Source organism: Cynocephalus volans, chromosome 17 (genome assembly GCF_027409185.1).
Source record: "Cynocephalus volans isolate mCynVol1 chromosome 17, mCynVol1.pri, whole genome shotgun sequence".
Classification (NCBI taxonomy): Eukaryota; Metazoa; Chordata; class Mammalia; order Dermoptera; family Cynocephalidae; genus Cynocephalus; species Cynocephalus volans.
Window position 1 is genome coordinate 22590791 of NC_084476.1, and position 21445 is coordinate 22612235.

The window sequence follows — 21445 nt, forward strand, 5'->3', positions numbered from 1 at the left end:
GGGGCCTCTCTGGATGTGGAGTCCCTGCTGCTAGCCTGGGGCTTGTGCTGGGGTCTGAGGCCTGAGGACCCTCACACCCCGGGCCTGGCTGCTGGGAGCTGGCCTGTCCCCTGTGTCTGTGAGCCACTGGAATGTGAGGCTCAGGCCAGGATTCGGAAAGGGCTTCCCTCTGTGCCTTGGGCACATTCCTCAGACTTAAAGGGATACCACCTCTTTCAGGAGCCCTGGATGGCATCTCCAGAGACAGACAGTGGCTTTGTGGGCTCAGAAACCAGCAGAGTGTCACCCGTCGCCCAGACCCCAGAGCATCGGCTCTCCCACAATAGGTATTCTGGGACCCCACCATTTTCCCATCACAGTCATACACCTGGAATAGCCTGGGAATCACTGCCTGTGATGCTTCCAAATGGGGTGGGTGTTGGTCTAGACACTCATAGACCGTCATTTCATCCTCTCAGCGATGGATCCTTGTCCCCAGCTTACTGATAGATGGGAACAGAGGCTCAGAGAGGGGAAGTGACCCGCCTGGCATCACACAGCCAGTTAGCACAGACTGGGACATTAATATTTGTTGAACAAATGAGCAAGTGAATGAGTGAATGAATAAAGACTACAGGGAGGGTACCATGAGGTGAACAGAAGACAAGGACAAAGGGCAGAGTGACTACATGGGGAAGAAACTGGGCTGGAACCCGAAGGGAAGGGAGAGGGTGGAGGGGACATGGCTAAAGGGTGGAGTGACAGCCACCATGTAGACAGGAGACCTCCAAAGCCACGTGCAGGCCCCTCAGGAGGCCCACATGGCTCCCAAAGTGCGTGCGAAGAAAGGATTAGAAGTTCTGTTTCTCTTTATATTTTCTAAAACACAAATTGGGCTTGATCATTTGCATATACGGGTTGGCAGGCATACAGTTTTGCAGTTTATAAAGAAATGGATGTATGATGTGGGTGCATCCTCGAAAACATTCTCCTACCAGGGATGCAAGCACCAAAGGTTGGGAGCTCGTTGATTTAGCAAGGGGAAGGGCTCAGATGCCATGGCCTGAGGGCCCCTCTGTGTGACCTCAGTGTGCCCCTCCCTCCATGGTCTCCCAGCAGCCCGGGAACAGGAGCCCAGCCCTTCCCTGCATCTGTGCCCTGCGATGGAGCCTCCCACCCCAAGGCCAGGTGCTCTCTCGTGCCCAGAAGAGCCGCTGTCCCCAGTATACCCAGGAGTCGGATCCAGAGATACCTGTCCAGCTCGAGCAGTGCTCTCTGGCAGAGGGCACCCAGCTGCCACCCAGAGCGGGCATTGGTGGCCGAGATGGGTAAGTGAATGAGCCTGGGTTGGCCAGAACCAGGGGATGGCCAGACTATAGGGATTAAAAAGTCAAACCAACAAAAAAACTTACATTACCCTTTAGGATATGAAATATTATACAGGTTCATCAAGGGACAATTTGAAATTACAGACAGGGTAGACAAAAGGAAACAAGAGAAAAAAAATACACTGTAAACTATCGGTGCTGACATTTTGGTGTAGAACCTGTGAGTTGTTTTCTATGCTGATATGTTTACATATACTTAAAACAGAAATGGGATCATATTATATGAGAATGTCTGGTAATCTTTTTCCACCAAACATTGTATCATGAACACTTTCCATGTCTATAAAATCTATGTGATTCAGTTTTTTACCTTTAAAAAATGCACATGAACTTTTTACTGAAAGAAAACATGCAGAAAAGAACCTAAATTGATGAAGTTTTACAAAGTGAGCACAGACCAAGAAACTCAACATGATCAGAACCCCAGAACCCCCCTCAAGCCCCTTCTCGTCACCACCCTCTTCCCCAAACATAGTCACCTTGGATTAGCTTTGCCTCTTTTTCAGGTCCATCATTTTAAAATTTTTTAATAGAACTTTTAATTGTGAGATAATTGTAGATATACATGCAGTTGTCAGAAATGATGCACAGAGATTCTATGTGCCCTTACTCAGTTTCCCCTGATGATAACATCTTGCAGAACTGTAGTACAATGTCACAACCAGATACTGACATTGGTAAGGTCTAAATAGAGAGGATTTCCATCACCACAAGGACCCCTCATGTCGCCTCATATAGACACACCCACCTCCCTCCTGCCTCCACCCAGTCCTTAACCTGGTAACTGCTAGTCTCTTCCCCATTTCTATAATTTTGCCATTTCAAGAATATTACATAAGTGGAATCATATGATAGGTAACCTTTTGGGATTGGCTTTTTCACTCAGCATAATTCTGTGAATATTCATCTAGATTGTTCCATATATTAATAGTTGGTTCCTTTAAAAGGAAAAAAAAATATGTCCTTTATATTGCTGCGTTGTGTTGCAAGTATTCATTATTTTTAATGCATGGGCCAGAGTAGTGGTTTTTAACTTTCAGTCACCATCCTTTTGAGAGTTTGGTTAAAGTTATATATGCTGTCCCCAGAAATGCACCCATGTGATTACAGTGTGACTGTAATTTCAGAGGGACCTAGAGCCTCTGAAGCCGGTTTCAAAACAACACGGTGAGAGGGTGACAGAGTCTGGGGGCTCAAGTGAAGGGGCGGTGACCTCTTTGCAGGGGGACATTCCTGAAGACTTGGACCTGATGCGTTATGTTGGATGGCTGGGGTGTTTTGTTAGAAGGTGCTCAGTAGGCCCAGCTCAGCACCCCACACTCCCAGCAAAACCCAGATTTTCTTCTGGTTTTGAGGTGAGCTGGTCATTGGTCCAATCAGAAACTTTATATGTGACCTTGCACTGGGAACTGTCTCTTTGTCCCCTCCGCCCATCATTCCATCTACCCAAGTTTGAGCTTCGGGGCTTCTCTCTGCTTAAGGTCACTTTGGTGTCTCTCTGCTTCCCTAGTGGTCTCCAGCTCAGAACTGGAGGGGCTACAGCGGATTTCTGAACAGCTCCTCCCCAGCAGGACAACCAGCCCACCCCCCACCCTGGCCCCTGCAGCTACCTCTCTGCCCCACAAGCCAACAGAGACCAACCCGGGCCTCCTCCTCACCAGAACAGGGCGAGAGTAAGTCAGATACTTGGGCTGTGTGGGTTCAAACTCATCATATAGACAGGAGGGTGACGCCCTAGGGAGGTGGAGGTGGGGACCTGCCCCACTCATGCACCTTGTGGTGGTTGTGCTGGGGTCAGAAGGACCCAGTGTCCCGCCTCCAACTCAGGGCTCTTTCTGTAGGACCTCATTGATCTAGACCTCAAGGACACTCCAACCCATGGGAAATAACCCAAAGGTTCACCTTTCCAGTGTTGAGACCTCTCACCCCTCTCCTCAACATCTCCCTTCCAAGACAGGTCTTCCCTGCCCTTCCCTGGAACATGTTTTCTGCAGTTCACTCATTCATTATCTGAACTAAGTCAATCCTGGGTTTTTCTGAGTTTTGCTTTTTTCTTTTTCATCCAAGTTCAGTTTTTCTACTAAGAAAGTTGCTCCTTACCTGGTTGAAGAGAAATAGGAAGATAGGTTAGTCCTCTTAACCTCCTCTTAGTTGCTTTTGGCCAGTAATCCTTCGCATGCCTTTGCTGGATGGGGTACCTGTCTCGGAAACACTGGGGAGTCTGCTTTGTGGTAACCGACCTCCTTGGCCTTTGCAGTCATGAGGCTCTCATGTTGCCTGTGTGCAAAGTCGTGTCCAGCTGCTGGCATTTGGCTTCCCGGTCTAAGTTTAATAAGTCTTCCCCTGCAGTCTTCTCTGACATAAGCATAGGAATTAGAGGCTTATTTGCCAGGCCCTGGGAAATACAGTGGTGGACAAGACACTGTCCTTGGCCTTGTAAGGCTCACCATCTTGTTGGATGGACAAAGAAACAGGCAGTTGCACCCCCAGTGTGATAAGTACAGTGACAGCAGAGGTCCATAGGAGTTGCGAGCACAGAGAAGGGGCATCTAGTCCAGTCAGAGGCTTCAGGGAGGGCTTCCTGGAGGAAGTGGTATCTCAGCTGAGATCAGGAAGAGGAGTGATGGAAGAGGATCTCCAGCAGAGGGAACAGCATGTGCAAAAGTCTAGAGGTGAGAGAGTGTCCTGTCACCTTTGAGGAGCCAAACCTTCTTTATTACCAGATCCTGGTGTGTGGGGTGGTGGGGTGCTGAGCAAAACAGGCAGAGAAGTAGCCAGGGGAGACTTGGAGGAGATCTTGGAGGGCCTTGAATGCCATGGGTAGAAGTTTGGATGGTGGCTCGGCTCAGAGGAGGCATTCACTGAATATTTCGTGAATGCATAAAGGCTCTCCGGAGGACAGTGAGGGGGATTTTATGCAGAGGAGTGACATGGTCAGGTTTATGTTTTAGAAAGAGTTCTCTGGCCTCTGAGAGGGAGAGACTGCTGAGAAGGCAGCCTCACCCAGGAGAGAGAAGAGAGGCCTGGACCCTGGGGAGGCCGGTGGGCAGAGGCAGGAGGGATGCATTTGAGAAGACAGTTGGGCCCATAGGGCTTGGTAGTTGGTTAACTTCATGGGGTGTTCAGGGAAGGAGAAGGGTATGGATTGACTCAGATTTTTGGATGGCCAACCAGTTGGATGCTGGTGCGATGGGTGGAAATAAGGGCGTAAATTTGCAGAGAAAGATGGATTTCAATGCCAGCTGGTACTCAGCAACTAAAAAGTCAGGAAGACTGAGCTCTTGATAGAAACAACCAAGAGAGAGGAAGTGACACCCAACTGGGTACCTCAAGTCCCAAGCCTAGTATACCTTCCTTCAGCGTCTTCGCGGGACTGGGAGCCAGAGCCCTGCCTTGCAGGGGTTAACCAGTTAAGGGAGTGCTTGCTCTCCCACAGCCACTGCCCTCGTGGTTGGCCTTGGAAACCCCAACAAGCGTTTCCCTGGGGATTGCCAGGGGAACCCACTCCCCTTGGACACACACCACACTGGCGCTCCTTTGGCACACTTGCTTATCTGAGAGCTCAAGTTGCTGGAGGTGGCACCAGGAGACACTCATGCAGGGTTCAGGGGCCTCCAGGCAAGAACTAACACTGAGTGGAGTCCCCACCCCAGAAGCTGGCCCACGGAGGAGATGTAGAGACTGCAGCATCCCAGGGGACTGCCATGTCGAGCCCAGGCCATGATGCAGCTCCGTGTGTAGGGGTTTCTGGGTGGGATCTGTCCCAGTGCCAACAATGCCCACAGAACATGACTCTAGAGAGGCAGGGACTGGCTGGAGAGAAATGCAAGCAGTATTTCCTCCCCAGAGTATGCTAGCTGGTCATTGCAGTGCCTTGCCGATAAGAGGGCGGTCTGTGTTTCTGGGTCTCACAAGGACCACAGCAGCCTTGCAGATAGCATCTGCTTGCTCCAGCCTGCTCACAAGGGCCCCTGCTTGGTGAGTGCTGGGAAGCACTGAAGTGTCTCTTTGTCCACTCTCTATGCACAGCGCTTCCTCTCTCCCTCTGGAAGCCTGCCTTCAGCTCAGTAATATTTCCTGGGTGCCTTGAGGGGAAAGGGTCTCAGGGGTTATGAGATGAGAATCCCGCTTCCTGCCTGCCTGCCTGTCCATGGCTCACTCTGTGGTGAGGGAGACAGGCAGACAAGCATCCTCTGCCAGGGGTAGAGAGATGGGCTTGAACAACACTAGAAAATACTTGGAGGAACCCAGGAGGGAGCTGCTGAGCAAGGGCAGGGAGGAGCCAGATCTGGATAAGATGGAAATCTTAAAGTGGATCTTTGGCTAGTGCCCTCTGTATTCTGCAGCCTCATCTTTATCTTGAGAATCTGTCGTGTTTGCGAACAACTGCTCAGTCCCTGCGTGTTAGGAGGGGTAAACCTCAGAGAAAGATTCTGTTTCGCTCAGATTCCCAGGGCCATGAACTCGGAAAGGTGTCAGATATGTAGCAAGAAAAGTAGATACAGGAAAGTTCTAGAATCATTTAACAGCAGAGTTGGACTTTGTGCCTGCTGGAAAGGGACAAAGGTCGCTGCATCTGGGCATACTCTGGAGTGGCCGTGGGTCTGTTCATCCTGCATCTGTTCTTTGTGGTTTCTGTTTCCACCCCCATCCCAGCCAGGCCATCCGCGAGCTGCAGGAAGAGGTGTCCCGGCTCCGTGTGCGGCTAGAGGACAGCCTGCACCAGCCACACCAGGGCAGCCCAACTCGCCCAGCGTCTGCCTTCGACCGCCCTGCCCGGACTCGGGACCGGCCAGCGGATTCCTCAGCTACCTGGGGCTCCCACTATGGCAGGTGGGTGGCTCCAAAACTCCCAACTCTGTGCCCTGGTGGCAGCTGCAGAAGATAGCCTTGGCCAGCCTATGACTGTACCTAGACATGTGGACTCAGGCGCTGACACGTCTCTGTCTCGCTCATTGGCTCAATCATTCATTCACTCTTCCATTTTATCACTGTGCAGTGTCTGAGGCATAAAAGAATATCTAAACCTATGTGCCAATAATAAAGCACAATACAATGAATAACCCTGAACCCACCACCTAACTGAAGAGCTAGAACGTTTGCAGGATGCTCACCCTCCCACCCACTCACTCGCTGCTCCTTCATTTATGATGATGACTTAGAAAATCAGCTAAATTCTTTTGAGTGTTTCTGTGGGATGGTACTAGGATAAGGTTTTTCTAGACATTGCCTCATTAATCCTTCCAGTAACTTTCTAAGAGAATTGGTCTTGTTATCTCCCTTTGACAGATGAGGAAACTGAGGGTCAGAGAAGCTCAGAGCTGTTTTCTGCGAGACTGACTCCAGAGTCTTTGGTTTTGACTTCTATGCTCTCTTCCCCCACTGTGTTATAAGCATTTCTCCAGGTTGACATTCTCACTGATCATCTTTAAAGGCTGGAAAAAACCTCATCCAGTGATGTCATCTCGATTTCCCTTTTGCTAGTAAATCCACAGAGAGATTTTCCTGTGATTCTGGAGGTGGAGAGAGAGCTGTCCCTGCAGGAAGGCGGCAGGCCAGGTCCTCCTCGGTGCCTCGCGAGGTGCCCCGACGGTCCCTGAGTAAGTGACTAACTGCCAGCACTGATTTCTGAGGGCCACAGTCTAAGCACGTGGGCTCAATGATCAGGGACCACAGCTACAGCCTTTGAGGAAAACTGGGGTATGTTTTTTGTGTCTGTTTCAGGCCATGGTAGTGCTCTGAAGCACTGTACACTTCTAATAATAGCTACCATATACTGTGCACCTACCATGTGCCAGAGTGTCTGTGAGGGCCTTGTATATATCATCTCACTTAATCTCCACTGTAAATCAGGTCCCCTTATCCACATTCTGCAGATAAGGACGCTGAAGACCAGACAGCTCAGGGGACTTACTCTGGAGCCAGTGGCCGGGAAGCAACCCCAGGTCCACTCCTTCATGTGGGTCCTCGGCCCTGTTGTTGACCTGCTACAGGCAGTTTCAGCAACAGCTAACCATGCAGTAATAATAGCATCCAAGTGGTGGGATTGCCGCGAAGGTGCATGACACAGCACACACAAAGCATCTAGACCAGGCTTAGCCCAGGGTCAGGGTTCTGGATGCGTCGGCTGTTACAACTATGGGGCAGATCTGCCCCAGGGCCTGAGCTTGTGATACACCTGCCTCCTGAGCTGTGTGACCCCTGCCCCTACTCCCTCAGATGCCTCTCTCTTTCTACTTCAGGTTCTGAATCTGAGTCGCCTTCCCCCCGGCTGTTCTCTGTGAAGAGCAGGACCACGGAGGACAGTCCCCAGGCAGCTCAGGACAGAATGAGAGGGATGGGCAGTGCTGGGCGGCCAGACAGGGTCACCTTCCGGGGTCAATACACAGGTAGGCCAGGAAGGAGGGCTAGGGAGGTATGTGTATGTACACATTCATGTATGTCCACACCTGTGCACATTCATGGTGTGTGTGTGTGCTCACGTGTGCACAAGGGGAGACAGAGACTATTCAGACCATTTGGAGGAAGAGGAAAGAGAGCACTGCACCTAGACCCTCCCCAGTTCTGCGTCTGTGCAGAGGGCTGCCACTGACAGTTCTGTTTCTATCCCCAGGCCAGGAGTACCAGGTTCTGTACCCCAAGGCTGTGCTGAGAGGCAGTGACACAGTCTCCTGTCCCCACTGCCGGCCCGTTAGGGCCCAGTACACAGGTAAGGGAGGGTTCTTTGAACACCGGCCAGGTTACAACTTCTTGCCACGAGGGGTGCATGTCTGGGGCAGAGGTGGGCCTGCCCTAGGCTCAGCGGTGAGTTATAGGTGCAGACAAGGGAAAGGGATTGCTCAGGGTGCTGCCAAAACACTTGCTGCTCCAGGCGCTGAGGCCTGAAGCCACCCTCCTTGAGTTAAGAAGTTCCTGAAAGGTCCTGAGAGGTGAGCACTGGGCAACAGGGAGCTGGCAGTGGTGATTATGTCTCATCTCCCCACCATCCTCCCTTCACTCCTCAAAACTCCCAAACCCAACAGGGAAGAGTTGTGGGGAGAGCAGGGCCTGAGGATTTGGACACTGGATTCTAGTCCCAGTTCTGCCACTGACTTCCTATGTGAACTTAGGCCAGTTCCTTGACTTCTCTGAGTTTTACTCTCCACATCCGTAATGTATGGGTGGGAGGAGATGATCTCTAAGGCCATTTCGAGCAATGGTAATGGTAAGGATGGAGCTGGCATTTATTAAGCTCCTACTGTATAGCAGGCATCCTACTATGGATTTTATATACATTAATGCTCACAATTTTATGAAGTAGGTATTAATATTATGCTCATTTAGTGGGGGAGAAAACTCAGGCTCAGAGAGGTTAAGTAACTTTCCGAAGACACAGAGCTTAGTGGTAGAGCAGGTTTTGAACCCAGCCCCATCTCTTCAGCACTATGCCACTTGCCTTTGCTAGAGTTCCAGCAGGCTCCTCCATTCATTCATTCATTCATTCATTCATTCATTCAGCACCTACCCATACTGGGTCCTGGGCCCTGTCCACAAGGAACTCTCAGCTAAGGAAACACCAGCAAAACAGAGTGGTCAGTGCTGGGATAACAGAGCACAAGGTGGGGACAGGGGGCACACTAGGTGGGTGGGAGGGCTTCCCAGAGCTGAGGCCTGAACTGGAGAAGTGGACCAGCCCTGAACCCCACCCAACTTTGGCTCAGGGGATTTCGTGGGAAGAGAACAGCGGTGCCCATGCTCCTCCTGCTCCTTTAGGCCTCTACTGACCCTCTCTGGAGCCTGGGGGATTGTCCTGGCCACTCCCATGTGGAGAATGGGTCTGTCTCACTGTGGCAAAACAGGGAGCTGTAGTTAGGGGAGCCCAGCTTGGGGTCAGAAGACCACCATTTCCCAGCTCTGAGACCTGGGCAAATTACTCAACCTCGGGGAGCCTCCTTTTCTCCACCTATAAAATAGGAGTGTAAAGAGAGTAGGTAGCCCAGGGCCTTGTTGGATTTGATGAAGTAATGCAGGAAGGTCCTTAGCAGAGGCCTGGCTCTTTCAGTGCATACTCAATGCCACGGTTGTTGTCGCTGCTGTCACCCAGATGGAGGCAGCTTGTCTTCCTTGCAACAGGTCCTGGGGAAAGCTCAGTGCTGCAGGAGGCCTGCGTGGGGTCTCCAGTCTCAATGGTTTAGACGTTATCATCTCCTGATCTTTCTTCCTCCCCTTCCAGGTAGTGCTGCCACCAGAGACCCCCTGGGACCATCTCACCCTGACACCCTCCAATGTCCCCTGTGTGGTCAAGTTGGGTTCCCCTCAGAGGGAGATGGCCCAGGCTCAGCCACTTCTGGTAGGACAAATGCCCAGTGTGTTCTCTTAGCCAGACCCTCAGCTCCCCTTGACCAGGGCTTGGGAACCTGGGCGAATGTAAGTGGGGTGGCTGCTCTCCCCAGTTTGGGATGGAGCACATGGGGAGAGGATTTGTGTCCCAACGGGAGGATCTCCCCAGCATGGCAAGCCCAATGTCCAGTTCTCAAAGGGAGGGATGGTGCAGACCCTAAATCCTCAGCCAGATCTTCCCAAGTGGTCAGACCGTGTCTGTCTCTGATGTTCCCTCCCTGACAGGGGCAGAAAAGACTGCCACAAGGAGAAAAGCACCTTCAACTTCTGGCCCCAAGCACAGGAAGAAGCAGGTGGGGTCTCCACCGCGTCCGCCACCTGGACTGTGGTATCTGGCGCCTGCACCCCCAGCACCAGCCCCTGCGGCCCTTGCCTACATCTCCTCGGTACCCGTCATGCCTTATCCGCCGGCCACTGTGTAAGCGCCTTTCTGACCTTCCTTCCCAGCCTCTTTGTCTGAAAGGCTGAATGAATTAGCTTTCAGACCTGTGTCGGGCAGCTGAGAACCCAGGTGCGGTGATCTCCTGTTTCATCCCCATGTGGACAACGTGCAGTACAAGCCCGACACTCATGTAGTCACTCAGCAAACCCACGTGCCAGGGAGAGTGCTCGGTGATGGAGACTGGCGAGAGGGCCCTGCCCTCTGGGAGCTTTCAGCTTCGGGGGATCCAGAACCCTGTGCATCTCCCCTTTCCTCCTGTGTCCTCTCAGCAAGCAAGTGAAGAGCACTCACTTGTTTTTTTTAATAGACTTTATTTTTTTGAACAGTTTTAGATTTATGGAAAAATTTAGCAGATAGTACACAGAGTTCCTGTATACCACAGACCCCAAACACACACACAGTTTCCCCTTTTATTAACATCTTACTTTAATAGGGTACGTTTGTCACAATTAATGAACCAATATTAATGCATTATTATTATCTAAAGACTATAGACTATTCAGGTTGCCTTAGTTTTTATCTAAAGTCCTTTCTCTATTCTGGGATCCCCTCCAAGATACCACATGACATTTAGTTGTCACACCTCCTTAGGCTCCTCGTGGCCGTGACAGTCTCTCAGACTTCCCTTGCATTTGATGACCTTGACAGTTTGAGGTGTACCAGCCAGGCATCTTGTACGATGAATACTTTCGACATGGACTTTGGATGTAACATAAGTCAAGGCAGAAAATACATCACAGTCGAGACAGAAGTGGCTCAGTTTTAGTCAGACAGAGCTGCGTCGGAATCCATCTGTCCCTTATTAGCGCTGTGGCCTTCGCAGAGCTACTTCCTCCCTGAGCCTCCATTTCCCCATCTGTTAAATGGGAGAGAAGCCTCAGTCATGGGCACTTGTGTGAAGATGAAATGAGGCACGTGGCGAGAATCGAGATGTTTGTGGGCTTGTGGTGCAGAGCCAGCACAAGCACCTCACTGCATAAACAGCTTCGCCATCACAGAGAAAACTGCCGTTGCTCAGTGTTGTCATTAGTAAGAAGAAAGATGGGTAAAACTGGGCTCAACGTGACAGGATTGTGTACAGGATTAAAAAAAGCCTTGACCCTGGAATTAGGATACCTGTCTTCTGGTCCAACTGTCACCAGCTAGTTCTCTGCCTCAGTTTCCCCCACTGTAAAATGAGTCGGTTGGAAGTGGATGTCTTCAGCGGCTGTATTGTCAGAAGCTTGTCTGTGTGGTCAGTGAGGGCCAGAGTCCCTGTGACAGCTGGTACTTGGTGGGAGCAGAGGCCCAAGATGCTATCCAGCCTGGCCCTCTATCAGAAACCAGACCTGTCAATGCCGTTTCTCGGGGCCCTCTCAGCTGAGTCTGGGCAAGTCATTAAAGACCCTTTTGCTCCAACCACAATGAGAGCCTGTGTGGCATGCTCAGGCCTCCCAAAGAAGTGGCTGCAAACACCTGTCTTTGTCCTGACTTATGCACAGGAAAGGTGTTGGTTGGAATGAGGTGGCCCCATGGTAGCCATGGGGTCTCTTTACTTCTCCTGAGACCCTGTTCCCTAACCTTCCAGGCTCAGACCTGTGAGTGGGACTAACCAGATGGCCATCTCCAGGCTTGGATGGTCTGTGGGGCAGTAGAAAAGCCCTCAGTTAGTGGCCAGGGTGGCCGCATAACCTCGGGCAGGTCACTTGGCTCCCTTGTGCCTCAGTCTCTTCCTCTATGAAATGGATTGTGGTAAGGATTAAATAACCTAATGCATGAGAAGTCCATAGTAATTAGAAGGTGGCTATTAACTATAGTGCTCCTATTGTGGTAGAATTTGGGCTGGTGACTACCTAAATTTCTCCAGCAGTCCCTTGGGAGGACTGAGCATGCTCACTGGCTGAGGCCAGTGCAATGTTTAAAATGCTGATTAGTCTGTGCTGCCACCTGCTGGTCCCCTGCCCTACAGCCCCTGCAGTTGAGGTTTGTTGCCCAGAGGGATTTTTTGCAGTTTCTGCCTTCTGGAGAGTTTTGGTCACTTTCAAGCCAAGCTGGTCATCAAATTCAAAGAAGATGGAGGTGTATGGGAACCCAGTAGTTACACCAGATAAACCCTGAAGGAGGGAATATGGGCTGTTGTTTAGTGGATACAGGAAACCCAGTTCATTCCGTTCAGATTATATCTGTGAGGATCTGCTGCCTGCTAATCGGCACATGTTAGAGATGCTGGGAAAGTGAGGTCTGTGTGGTTCCGTTCCTGCCCCTTCCAACTCTCTTGACTGTCAACTTTAAGAGCTCACATTTACAGAGCACGTCCCAGGCCTGGCAGTGCAAAGCTTTTTTTTTCTTTTTTTTAATTTACGCATATTTATTGGATACAGAGTTGACTATCAGTATTTGTGTACAGTTTGTGATGATCAAATCAATATTATTTATTAGCAGGTTCATCGTTACAAATCATAATTACTTTTTCTATCCCTTACCCAATTACTCCCTATTCTAAGCAATACAAAGCTTTTAATCTGCACTTTCCCATTGGCTCTACCCTGGGAGGTAGCTAAATATGGCCAATATAGGTGGGAAAACGGAAGCCTTGAGAAGGGTGGTAGCTTGTTTGGGATCCCACAGCCAAGCAGAATGCCCAGAGTGGGGCAGCCTCCAGGGCCTGCGCTGTTCAGGGGAGCATTCATACTACCTCCTGAGACACTTAGCTTCTGTGAGCTTCACTTTGCTCACCTATAAAATGAGGCTATCAGTACCAAGTGGTCCGTGGGTACCAAAGACAAGGATGCCAGCCCTGGCATAGACACTACCTTTAATGTCTGAGGAGCAGCCAGACTATTTCCACAGTGGCTGTACCATCTTACCATCCCACCAGCAATGTACGAGTTACAGGTTCTTCACATCCTCGCACACACTTGTTGCTGTCTGTCTCTTTTTGATTTTAGCCAGCCTAGTGGGTGTGAATCGTGTGAAACTGCATCCCTTGTTGTTTTGATTTGCGTTTTCCATATGGCTAATGATGTGCTTGTTAGTCATTTGCATATCATCATTGGAAAAAATGTCTATTCATATCCTAGCCAAGCCCTTTTTATACACTGTAAAATAATGCAAGTTAGAAGGTGGGGGAGCAGGAATAAAACCACAGTTGATAGTGTGCCAAGCAAGATGCCAATGAAAGACGCCAGCTAAGTGCTTCCTAAAGTTATCCTGCTTTCTTGAGGTGAAATTCTTCTGTATTCCCCCTCCCCCCATACATGCTTTATTCAACAACACAGAAGCCACAGCCCCTTCTTGGGGAACTCTCTGTTTCATTTCTTGGCTCATCAGCCCATTTCCCCCAGCACATTAAATCAGCACCCCATATTCCTGGAGAGCCAAGGTGGGAAGGACACCCTTTTGCCCACCACCCTGAGTACCAGCCCCTCCTACTCCTGCAGAATCCTAATTATATTATCACCTTTGTCCAGCACCCCATGCTTGACAAGTGGGACTCTGTATATTACCTCTGATTAGGGGGGTTTACTGCAGGGTCTGGGGTGATCCTGGTCTCCCCCAGATCTGGCTTTCTGATTAGAAGCTACAACAAGGCACTAGGGTCTATGTTTGCTCAGTCTATATAACCCCAGAGCCTAACACACTGGCTGGCACATAGTAGATGGTCAAGACATAATTGTTAAGTGAACAGGTAGATGGAACTAACTGTCCTTTGTTATCTTCCTTTATCTTTCCAACACACGCCTCAATGTGTGCATATTATTCCTATTTTATAGGTGAAAACACTGAGACTCAAATAGCAGGGGCCATGGTGCAGCTGGGGTGTAGATCGGGGCTGACAGCAAACCCAGTGCTCCTGGGTCCACCCCGCCTCTCTCTGTGGCTGGTGAACGCACTTACTTCTCTCCCCAGGTACTATGCACCCCCAGGACCTACCTCAGCCCAATCACCCACCGAGTGGCCCCCCACAGCCTCCTCCCGGCCAGCCCGGGGACACCGGTACTCCATGCAGCTTGACCTGGACGACCTGGACGAGCTCCACAAGGCCCTGCGCCAAGCCGTGCAGGCTGCTGACACCATCCGCTGTGCCACCAAGCAGATGAGCCGCTCGCTGTCGGCCGACCTGCGCCAGGCCCGCAGCCTGCGGGGCTCCTGCCTCTTCTGAGGCTCAGCGACAGATGGGTGAGCAGGTGGGCAGGCACCTGCTGCTGTCCCCAGGCCAGGACACCTGAAGGCCCCAGAGCCCCCTCACCAGGAGGGTCTCCCTCTAGCACAGGCCCCGCCTACGCGAACTCAGTGATTTCCAAATGGAAGGGGCATTGGCTGGTCACTAAGAGAAGTCACTTCCCCTGGGGACCCGCCCCCTCGAGGAGGTGCTGCAGCTACAGACACCTTCTGTCCAGATGGAAGCTCTTGGATTCTATTTCCCTAGTCCTGTACTTGTTCACCTCTGGCTAATACTATGTATTTTATATGCAGATTTACAAATTTTTTTAAAATTAGGATGTTTTCCTACTCTTGGGTCCTCCTTAGGATGCCAGATAAGAAGAGAAAGGGCCGGGGCCTCTGGAACAAACCTGTCCCCTGCCTGTGACCATCTACTCTGGAGTGAGCATCTCTGGGAAGGCATGGCTGGAGACCTTTCTCCTAGTGACTGGTGATCAGAGGGGCATTTGGGGACCAGTGGGATATCCTAGGATGTTGGTGCACTGGGTGACGTGCGCCCAGCTTCTCCATTGTTACAGAGGCCTTTCCCAGGGCCCCTTGGGATGGAACCAGAGAGGGCCCAGGAAGCTGTGCACCACAGTCCTTCTCAGCTCCTCCTCCCAAGGCCCCAGCTCTTCCCCAGGATTCCAGTGGCATTTGACAAGTGGCCGGCTACCCCGGTCTGGGACCTAGTCCGTGGCCATGAGGCCAGGCCCTCTCCCCCTCCCCCACCCCACAGCAGCGCAGACCTCAGCATTTCTGGAATGTGTGTGCATCGATGATGTTTGTATATTTGAGGCATTTAAAAATCTATTTTCGTTATGAGGCCAAATGAAGAATGAATATTGATCTTAAAAATAAAAAGACCAAAAAAAAAATTCACACAGCCCTTTGTCTATGTGGTATGTGTCATCGGCTTGTGGATTTTAAAGTCAAGTTTGTGGGGTGGTTGAACATTTGCGCCCAGCCGAGCCCTCTCCCAGGCCACCCAGTGGGTGCACCTTTCCAGACTCTGCCTGCCTCTCTCTGGAGGCTTCTGTTTCTCCAACTTTCCCCCTGTGACTATCTCAGAACCATAAACCTTTCCACTGGGAGGCCTGGGAAGAGAAGCTGCCTGGCCAATACCTCTTTACTGAGGCCAGAGATGTCATGAGACGCACAGCAAGTTGTTGTCCACAAAAGCACGAGCCTGGACTCTTCTCTCCGGTGCTCCTTTAAGTACTTGACAGCTGCTGTTTACTGAGCACCAGCTAGACACCAGTCCCAGGGTTAAGCACTGGACATGTCGTGGTCCACACAGCCCACGCACCAGCCCTCCAGACTCCCACTGTGCCTCCATTTTATTTGTAAGTAAACTGAGGTTCCATAGGGCCTTCTGCCCAAACTGGTTTGGGAGAGACCCAGGGTTTGAACTCGAACGTTTGTCTTGACTCCAAAATCCCTCTTCTTTGCTCCTAGCTTTTGCTCCCTTTACATCTGTGATTTTTTTCTCTCCAACTCCTATGTCTTCCTTGCTCCGCTCTTCCTGCAATGTCCCCACATCCCGTCCACACCTCTGCCCACCACGACCCATTTCTATGTCAGTGTTCAGCTGATCCTCCTCAGTAGGGTGGGAAATGGTAGGCACCTCGCTGACAGTCACACTGAAATGGAAAGCTGTCTTGTAGGTTCTGAGCCTCCAGGTCCAGACCTGGGCACTGAGATGCTGTTCTATCCGTTCACGTTCTAAGGACATCGGGGTGGGAAGGGGAGCTCACAGGGAGGCCCCCAGAACTGTCCCCAACCTCACTGTCATGGCACAGCGATGTTTCCTGGTGTTGAGAAGAGGATGCTGAAGTTTGGGCCTGAGGACTTTCGGGGGGGCAATCAGGGCATTGACCTGTGAGGGCACAAGACTGGGCACTGGGGTCTCAGGTTTATGGTCCTGTCACTGGATGGCTTCAGCAGCTTACACGTGGGATTGCCAGAACAATTCAGCCCCATCTTTCCTGCCACTCGAGTAGTGCGTTCGTCACGAACCTATCTGGGTCTGGGAAGAGACCAGCCTTTCTTTGTGGGACTCCTGGCTCTAGGAACTTGACTCTGTCTGCCACCGAGTGGGCCACCTCAGGCATGGCTCTATCTCAAGGGCTCCAAACACTCCCAACATATGCTGTTACCTGGTTTCAAGGGAACAACCTCACCCCTAGGTGTCATCTCTTGCTGGGTCTTGGGAGGGCACCCTGAGGACAGTTGCATGGGGACATCCAGCTGATCTGGCCTAAATTGGAGTCCCCCACATCACCCTTCTTGTCCCTGCCCTGGTCCAGGCACCCCACTCTTGCCAGGATGCCCACTGCAGCCTCCAAACGGCCTTCCTGCCTCGTCTGTCCCTCCCACTTCACCTCCCAGATAGCCATGGTGACAAGTCTGAAGTAAAGTCCTTTGTGATTGGCACCATATGCCTGAATCCCCACACCCCCAACCCCTTCCACCTCCATTTTTACTTAGGGTCATCTGTGTCCAGGTTCCTCAGACGTTTCCTCCCAGGTCCTTGTTTGCAGAAACAGCAGGTTTTATCAAGCTCCTGATCTTTCCAGCCTGGTTCAGATACCCCTTCCAGGTGTTAGGACACTGAGGAAACTGCAAGTTTCACCAACTGAGTCCTGGTTGTAGGTGTCTTGAACAAAGAATTGGACGAGACACGCCAGAGGCGAAAAACAGAGCAGTTTATTTAGTAAGAGAGAAAGTACATTCCAGAGAGCATGGCGAGGGCTCCAGCGATCTGTAGCTCAAGAGACCCAGGCGAAATGCAAAGAGCAGTTTGACTTAGAGAGAGAGAGAGGACACCCCATCAAGAGGACGGACAGGGCTCCAGGGAGAGAGAATGGCTCAAGAGCACTGAAAGTTACATTCCTGGGGCTTTCAGTCCTCCCAGCTGGGTTCGTGTCCTTTGGTCATTGGTGGAGCCCTGGTAGTCTTTGTTGATTGGCACCTTACCTGGTGGGAGCTCATTGGTCCTACCGAATGGGGCACTAGCTGGGGGCAGAGCTCCCTGTCTGTCTTTATTTCCCGAGGCTGTGCATGCCTATGTCCTCAGGGAACCAGCTCTAAACTATCCTACTCACAAACAACCAGGTTTCCTCTCCCCTCTCTTGTCCTTTTCTAATTTCCTGCAACACAGGTAACCTTCCCAGACTTTCGCACTGCAGATGGAACCTTCCCTGTGCTGGGCTCCCACAGCACCCAGTGCCTGTTGTTGTCCATCCTGACATGTGGGCTGGTCATTACATCAGGGGCTCTTCCAGCCTGGGTCAGGGTCTTACCCAGCACCCAGCCAGGCCTCAACTCAGGGCAGGCTTCAAAATGAATGAATGAGTGAATGAATGAATGAGCAAACGAACACGTGACTGACAACCTGACTGCTCCAAATGCGGAAGTTTTATTGATGCAACTGGGGGAAAGAACTGAGGTACAAAGGGCAGGGCGTGGGGCGGGGGTTGAGGACGGCCCCCAACGTCCCTGAGCTCCTGACCCAACGCTGTGTCCTCCTAGGACTCCTCTGTTTTCTTCTTCCTCTCCTCATCGTGCTGCTTCTCCAGCGGCCCGCACTGATCCTAGATGACAGCGTGGGAAGAAAACACAGAGATGAGGGAAGGCGGGGGTCTTAGAGGGGCAGAGGTGGAATGAGCTCTGGCCTCTGGGACGAGCCCAAGTAGGGCTCCATCTCCAGCTCTGCCACTTCTAGCTGGGTGACGTTGGCCAAGTCATTTTCCCTCTCTGAGCCTCAGTTTATTTAGCTCTAAGATGAAGGCTCAAATCCTTAAAAACACCTGACATTTAATGTCTCTTGCATTCTCACAACCACCACCACCTTCAGACGGTGTCCCTGAGGCTCAGGGTGGCCGTGGGACCTGTCTGAAGACCAGTTGATGGAGGAAGCAGTCTGTGGACCAGGGGGACCCACCCAGGAGCTGTGCTCCTAAGCCCTTTCCTGGGGCTGGGGCAGGGGATGGTTCACACCACTGGTGGTCACAGGAGATGACCCCGGATGGGAAAGGGATGGAGACATTTTTATTGTAGTAGTTGTAAAAGTATTTCATGTATATGAAAAAACAGTGACCAGCTCATCAGCTCTGTGACTTTCCAGATATTATGGTATAATAAAGCCTTTCACTTAACACAAGTGCAAAGGAAAGTAGTAAGAAAATAATTATACAGGTAATCCTCATTTATAGTAAACCTCGGGATGGCGGTCCTGGACTTGCTGCAGTTTGGGTGCCACTGGAAACCACAATACTAATTCCCACTTCATGGGTATTAACAAGGGCCAGGGGGTGGTGGGTTACCCTGGGGTGTGGGAGGCAACCATAATGGTAACTCCCATGAGTGTCTCTTGCTCTGTTCCCACCATCGCCCCTTGGCTCATGCTGTTCCCTCCTGTTAGCCTTTCAGGTCCTCCCCTCCTGCTCTGGTTTCTTCCCTGATTTTGTAGGGACTTTTCGCACCTGGACTCTCATCCACCACCCATGGGCCTCTGTGAAGCTCTGCTGTCCCTGCAGTGAGGCAGGTGCTTAAAAGCAGGAGACCTGCCTTGCTGTGCAGCCTTGGCTGTCAGCTGTCCCTCTCTGGGCTTCTGGGAGTTGCCCAGAGTGAGCTCACCAATAGAGTAGGGACTGTCCAGTCCCTTGCGTTTACCTTTTTCCAGTCTGCGTACATGGCTTCCGACTTCTGCATGCCCATACATGCCATAGCTTCATGGAACACTTCCAGCTGCTCCTGGGTGGCCTCCGGCTTGTCAGCTGAGAGGGGAGCAAGTATGTTGCAGGGCAGGGGTGGGAGGCCAGGGAGGGCTGGGGTTCTGCAGGCCCAGTCCCAGGGGTGGGACAACACAGGGCAAAGCCTGAGTGGGGAGAGAATCAGGGGCTACTGGGAGCGCCTACTGTAGAAGGACAGTCCCTGGTTCTCCTTGTCTTCTGGGTAGGCGGTAAATATGAAGGTCCTCGGGTCCTGGAGGAGCACCAAGTAGACGACATATTCTCTGCCCACTTCTGGAGGGGAAAAGAGCTCTAGGTGAGATCCCAGGAGGTCACAACATCCCCATTTCATGGTGAGGAGCCCATCAGCGAAGCCCCTGGGGTCACTTGGGCTGCTGCGTGCCCAGCCCCTGCCGTGTGCAGAACTGCACTGAGCATGACACCTATGTGTGGTCATAGGAGCCTCTCTCAGACCGTGGCTGTCAGGGCCTTTCTCCCCATTTTACAGATGAGGGAAACGAGGCCCAGAGAGGAGACTCGGTGCTGCTAAGTGGTGTCAGCTCAATGCCATCGGCATTTTTGTGCCTCTCATATGTGACATCTCTGCAGTGATGGTGGGGATAGGAGGAATTTACCACATGCCCAACACACTGGCTTCCACCCCTAGCTTTCAAAGAATCTTAAAGAGTGGTTGAGAGAGTGGTATGTCTAGATCCAGCCCTGAGTTTCAATTCTAGTTTTAATTATAAGCTGTGTGACCTCAGGGAAACTACTGGACATCTCTGTTCTTCTGTGTCCTCATCTGAGCACTGCATTGTCCTCTTAGGGTTGTTTGTGAGTGTTAAGTGGATTAGTTGGTGTAAAGCACTTCAAAAATGCTTCACAGAGAGTAAGAGCTAAAAATCATTGACAATTATTCCAATGATAATTGTCTGTGCAGGTACCAGGACCATGGAAATATAAGAAGCAAGCCTGTCCCGTGTTCTCTGTGCCCAAAGCCTCCAGAGCTTCAGTCCCATCCCTCGTGCTTAAGGCTGGCCCACCCCACACCACATGGCAGACCCTTCCATCTGTAGGTGGGTCCTTACCGTGATGGGAGAGGGACCCATTTTCTCGCTGGACCTTCAGGTAGCTGGAGTTATAGATACACTTGTCCCCCCTAAAGATAGACAGTAGGTGGGAGAAAAAGAGTAAGACAGTGGAAGAGAAGTGGACAGGTGCCCATCACGGTCTGGGGCAGGACTTGGGTGGAGAGCAGAGTCAGCCGTCCCCACGTGCCAGGGATGGGAAGGCCGAGGCCAGGAAGAGGCAGGGACTTGCTCCAGGTCTTCCAGCATCTAGGAGGAGAAGCCAGAAGCTGGGGCCGGGGTGGGCTGCGTGGGTTCTCACTTGGTCTGGTATTCTCTGAGCAGTACAGTGTCTTCCGTCAGGTTGGCAGTGAAGTAAAAGACGTCCGCTTGGATCGCTTGAGCCTCCTGCTTGTACTTGGGGTTTCGAACAGCTGAAGCGATATAAAACCACTTGCCAGAGATCTGCGGAGCAGGCAGGTAGTGGTGATGGGGGCTTGGAGACAGCCAGGATGCGACTCAAGCAGATCTCTCCCTTCATCTTGCAAATAGGGACACCGAGGCTCCGGGTGGGGAGTGGACATGCAAGAGATCGCCCTGAGGAGCAGATATCACCCCTCCCTCCCCCACCACCTGGGCAGCTCTTCCACGCCCGGCACAAAACTGTCCCCTGCAAAAGAACTCTGCAGTGGGGCTTCTGAGGCAGAGGAATGCCTCTGGAGTCTCTTGGGCTCAGAGGTTTACCCAGGACTCAGGAGAGGAAACGGCAGAGCCGGGGAAAGGGGATAACCATAGCCCACAGGGGAAAGGGAGGATCAGAGAGGGAGGCAGCTGCCTACATACCCAAGGGCAGAGCTGCCCAGGCACTCACCCGTTCCAGGGTGGCATTGGTGATAGGTGCTGCCGTCAGGTTGGCACATGGCAGCTTCTGGGCCTCCAGCAGAGGCAGGAGGCTCAGGATTGCGAGGGCCCAGGGTAGCGTCATACTGGGCTAAGAGGCACCTGGAGCCAGGCAGAGCTGGTAGCTAGAGCACTGCGTGACCTTTATAACAAGCTGTGGACAGGGCACGTGGGGTCCAGCCAGGGTCTGCTGGGGCTGTGACACAATCCTGCCAGCGCTTGGGAAATACCTTGCACAAAACCTTCCCCCAAAGCCAGCTGTAGGTACAGCTTCCAAGCCCAGCTTTCATTTGGACCCGTGACCTGGGGATGTTACAAAGGCCTTAGAGTGTGGCTTATTCGAGGCCAAGGCGGGTTAAGGCTGAAGTGATA

The 21445-nt window shown here is 51.7% G+C and overlaps 2 protein-coding genes across 2 annotated transcripts in view; one reads left to right on the forward strand and one right to left on the reverse strand.

Moving 5' to 3' along the window:
• The window catches only part of AKNA (AT-hook transcription factor), a 34213-nt gene extending 19884 nt beyond the window's left edge, over positions 1-14329 (forward strand). The window contains exons 12-21 of the mRNA XM_063082330.1: positions 220-326; positions 1096-1307; positions 2878-3040; positions 6024-6200; positions 6852-6967; positions 7610-7756; positions 7981-8076; positions 9580-9696; positions 9972-10164; positions 14077-14329. Coding sequence (XP_062938400.1) covers positions 220-326; positions 1096-1307; positions 2878-3040; positions 6024-6200; positions 6852-6967; positions 7610-7756; positions 7981-8076; positions 9580-9696; positions 9972-10164; positions 14077-14329 — 1581 coding nt within the window. The remainder of the gene's footprint in view (positions 1-219; positions 327-1095; positions 1308-2877; positions 3041-6023; positions 6201-6851; positions 6968-7609; positions 7757-7980; positions 8077-9579; positions 9697-9971; positions 10165-14076) is intronic.
• Positions 14330-17900: 3571 nt separating this feature from the next.
• Positions 17901-21158, reverse strand: LOC134366263 (alpha-1-acid glycoprotein 2-like). Its single transcript, XM_063082669.1, has 6 exons — positions 21045-21158; positions 20496-20638; positions 20195-20265; positions 19293-19400; positions 19048-19151; positions 17901-17966 (listed from the first exon to the last, which is right to left on the reverse strand). The coding sequence occupies exons 1-6, from the start codon at positions 21156-21158 to the stop codon at positions 17901-17903; spliced, it is 606 nt and encodes a 201-aa protein (XP_062938739.1).
• Positions 21159-21445: the final 287 nt, after the last annotated feature.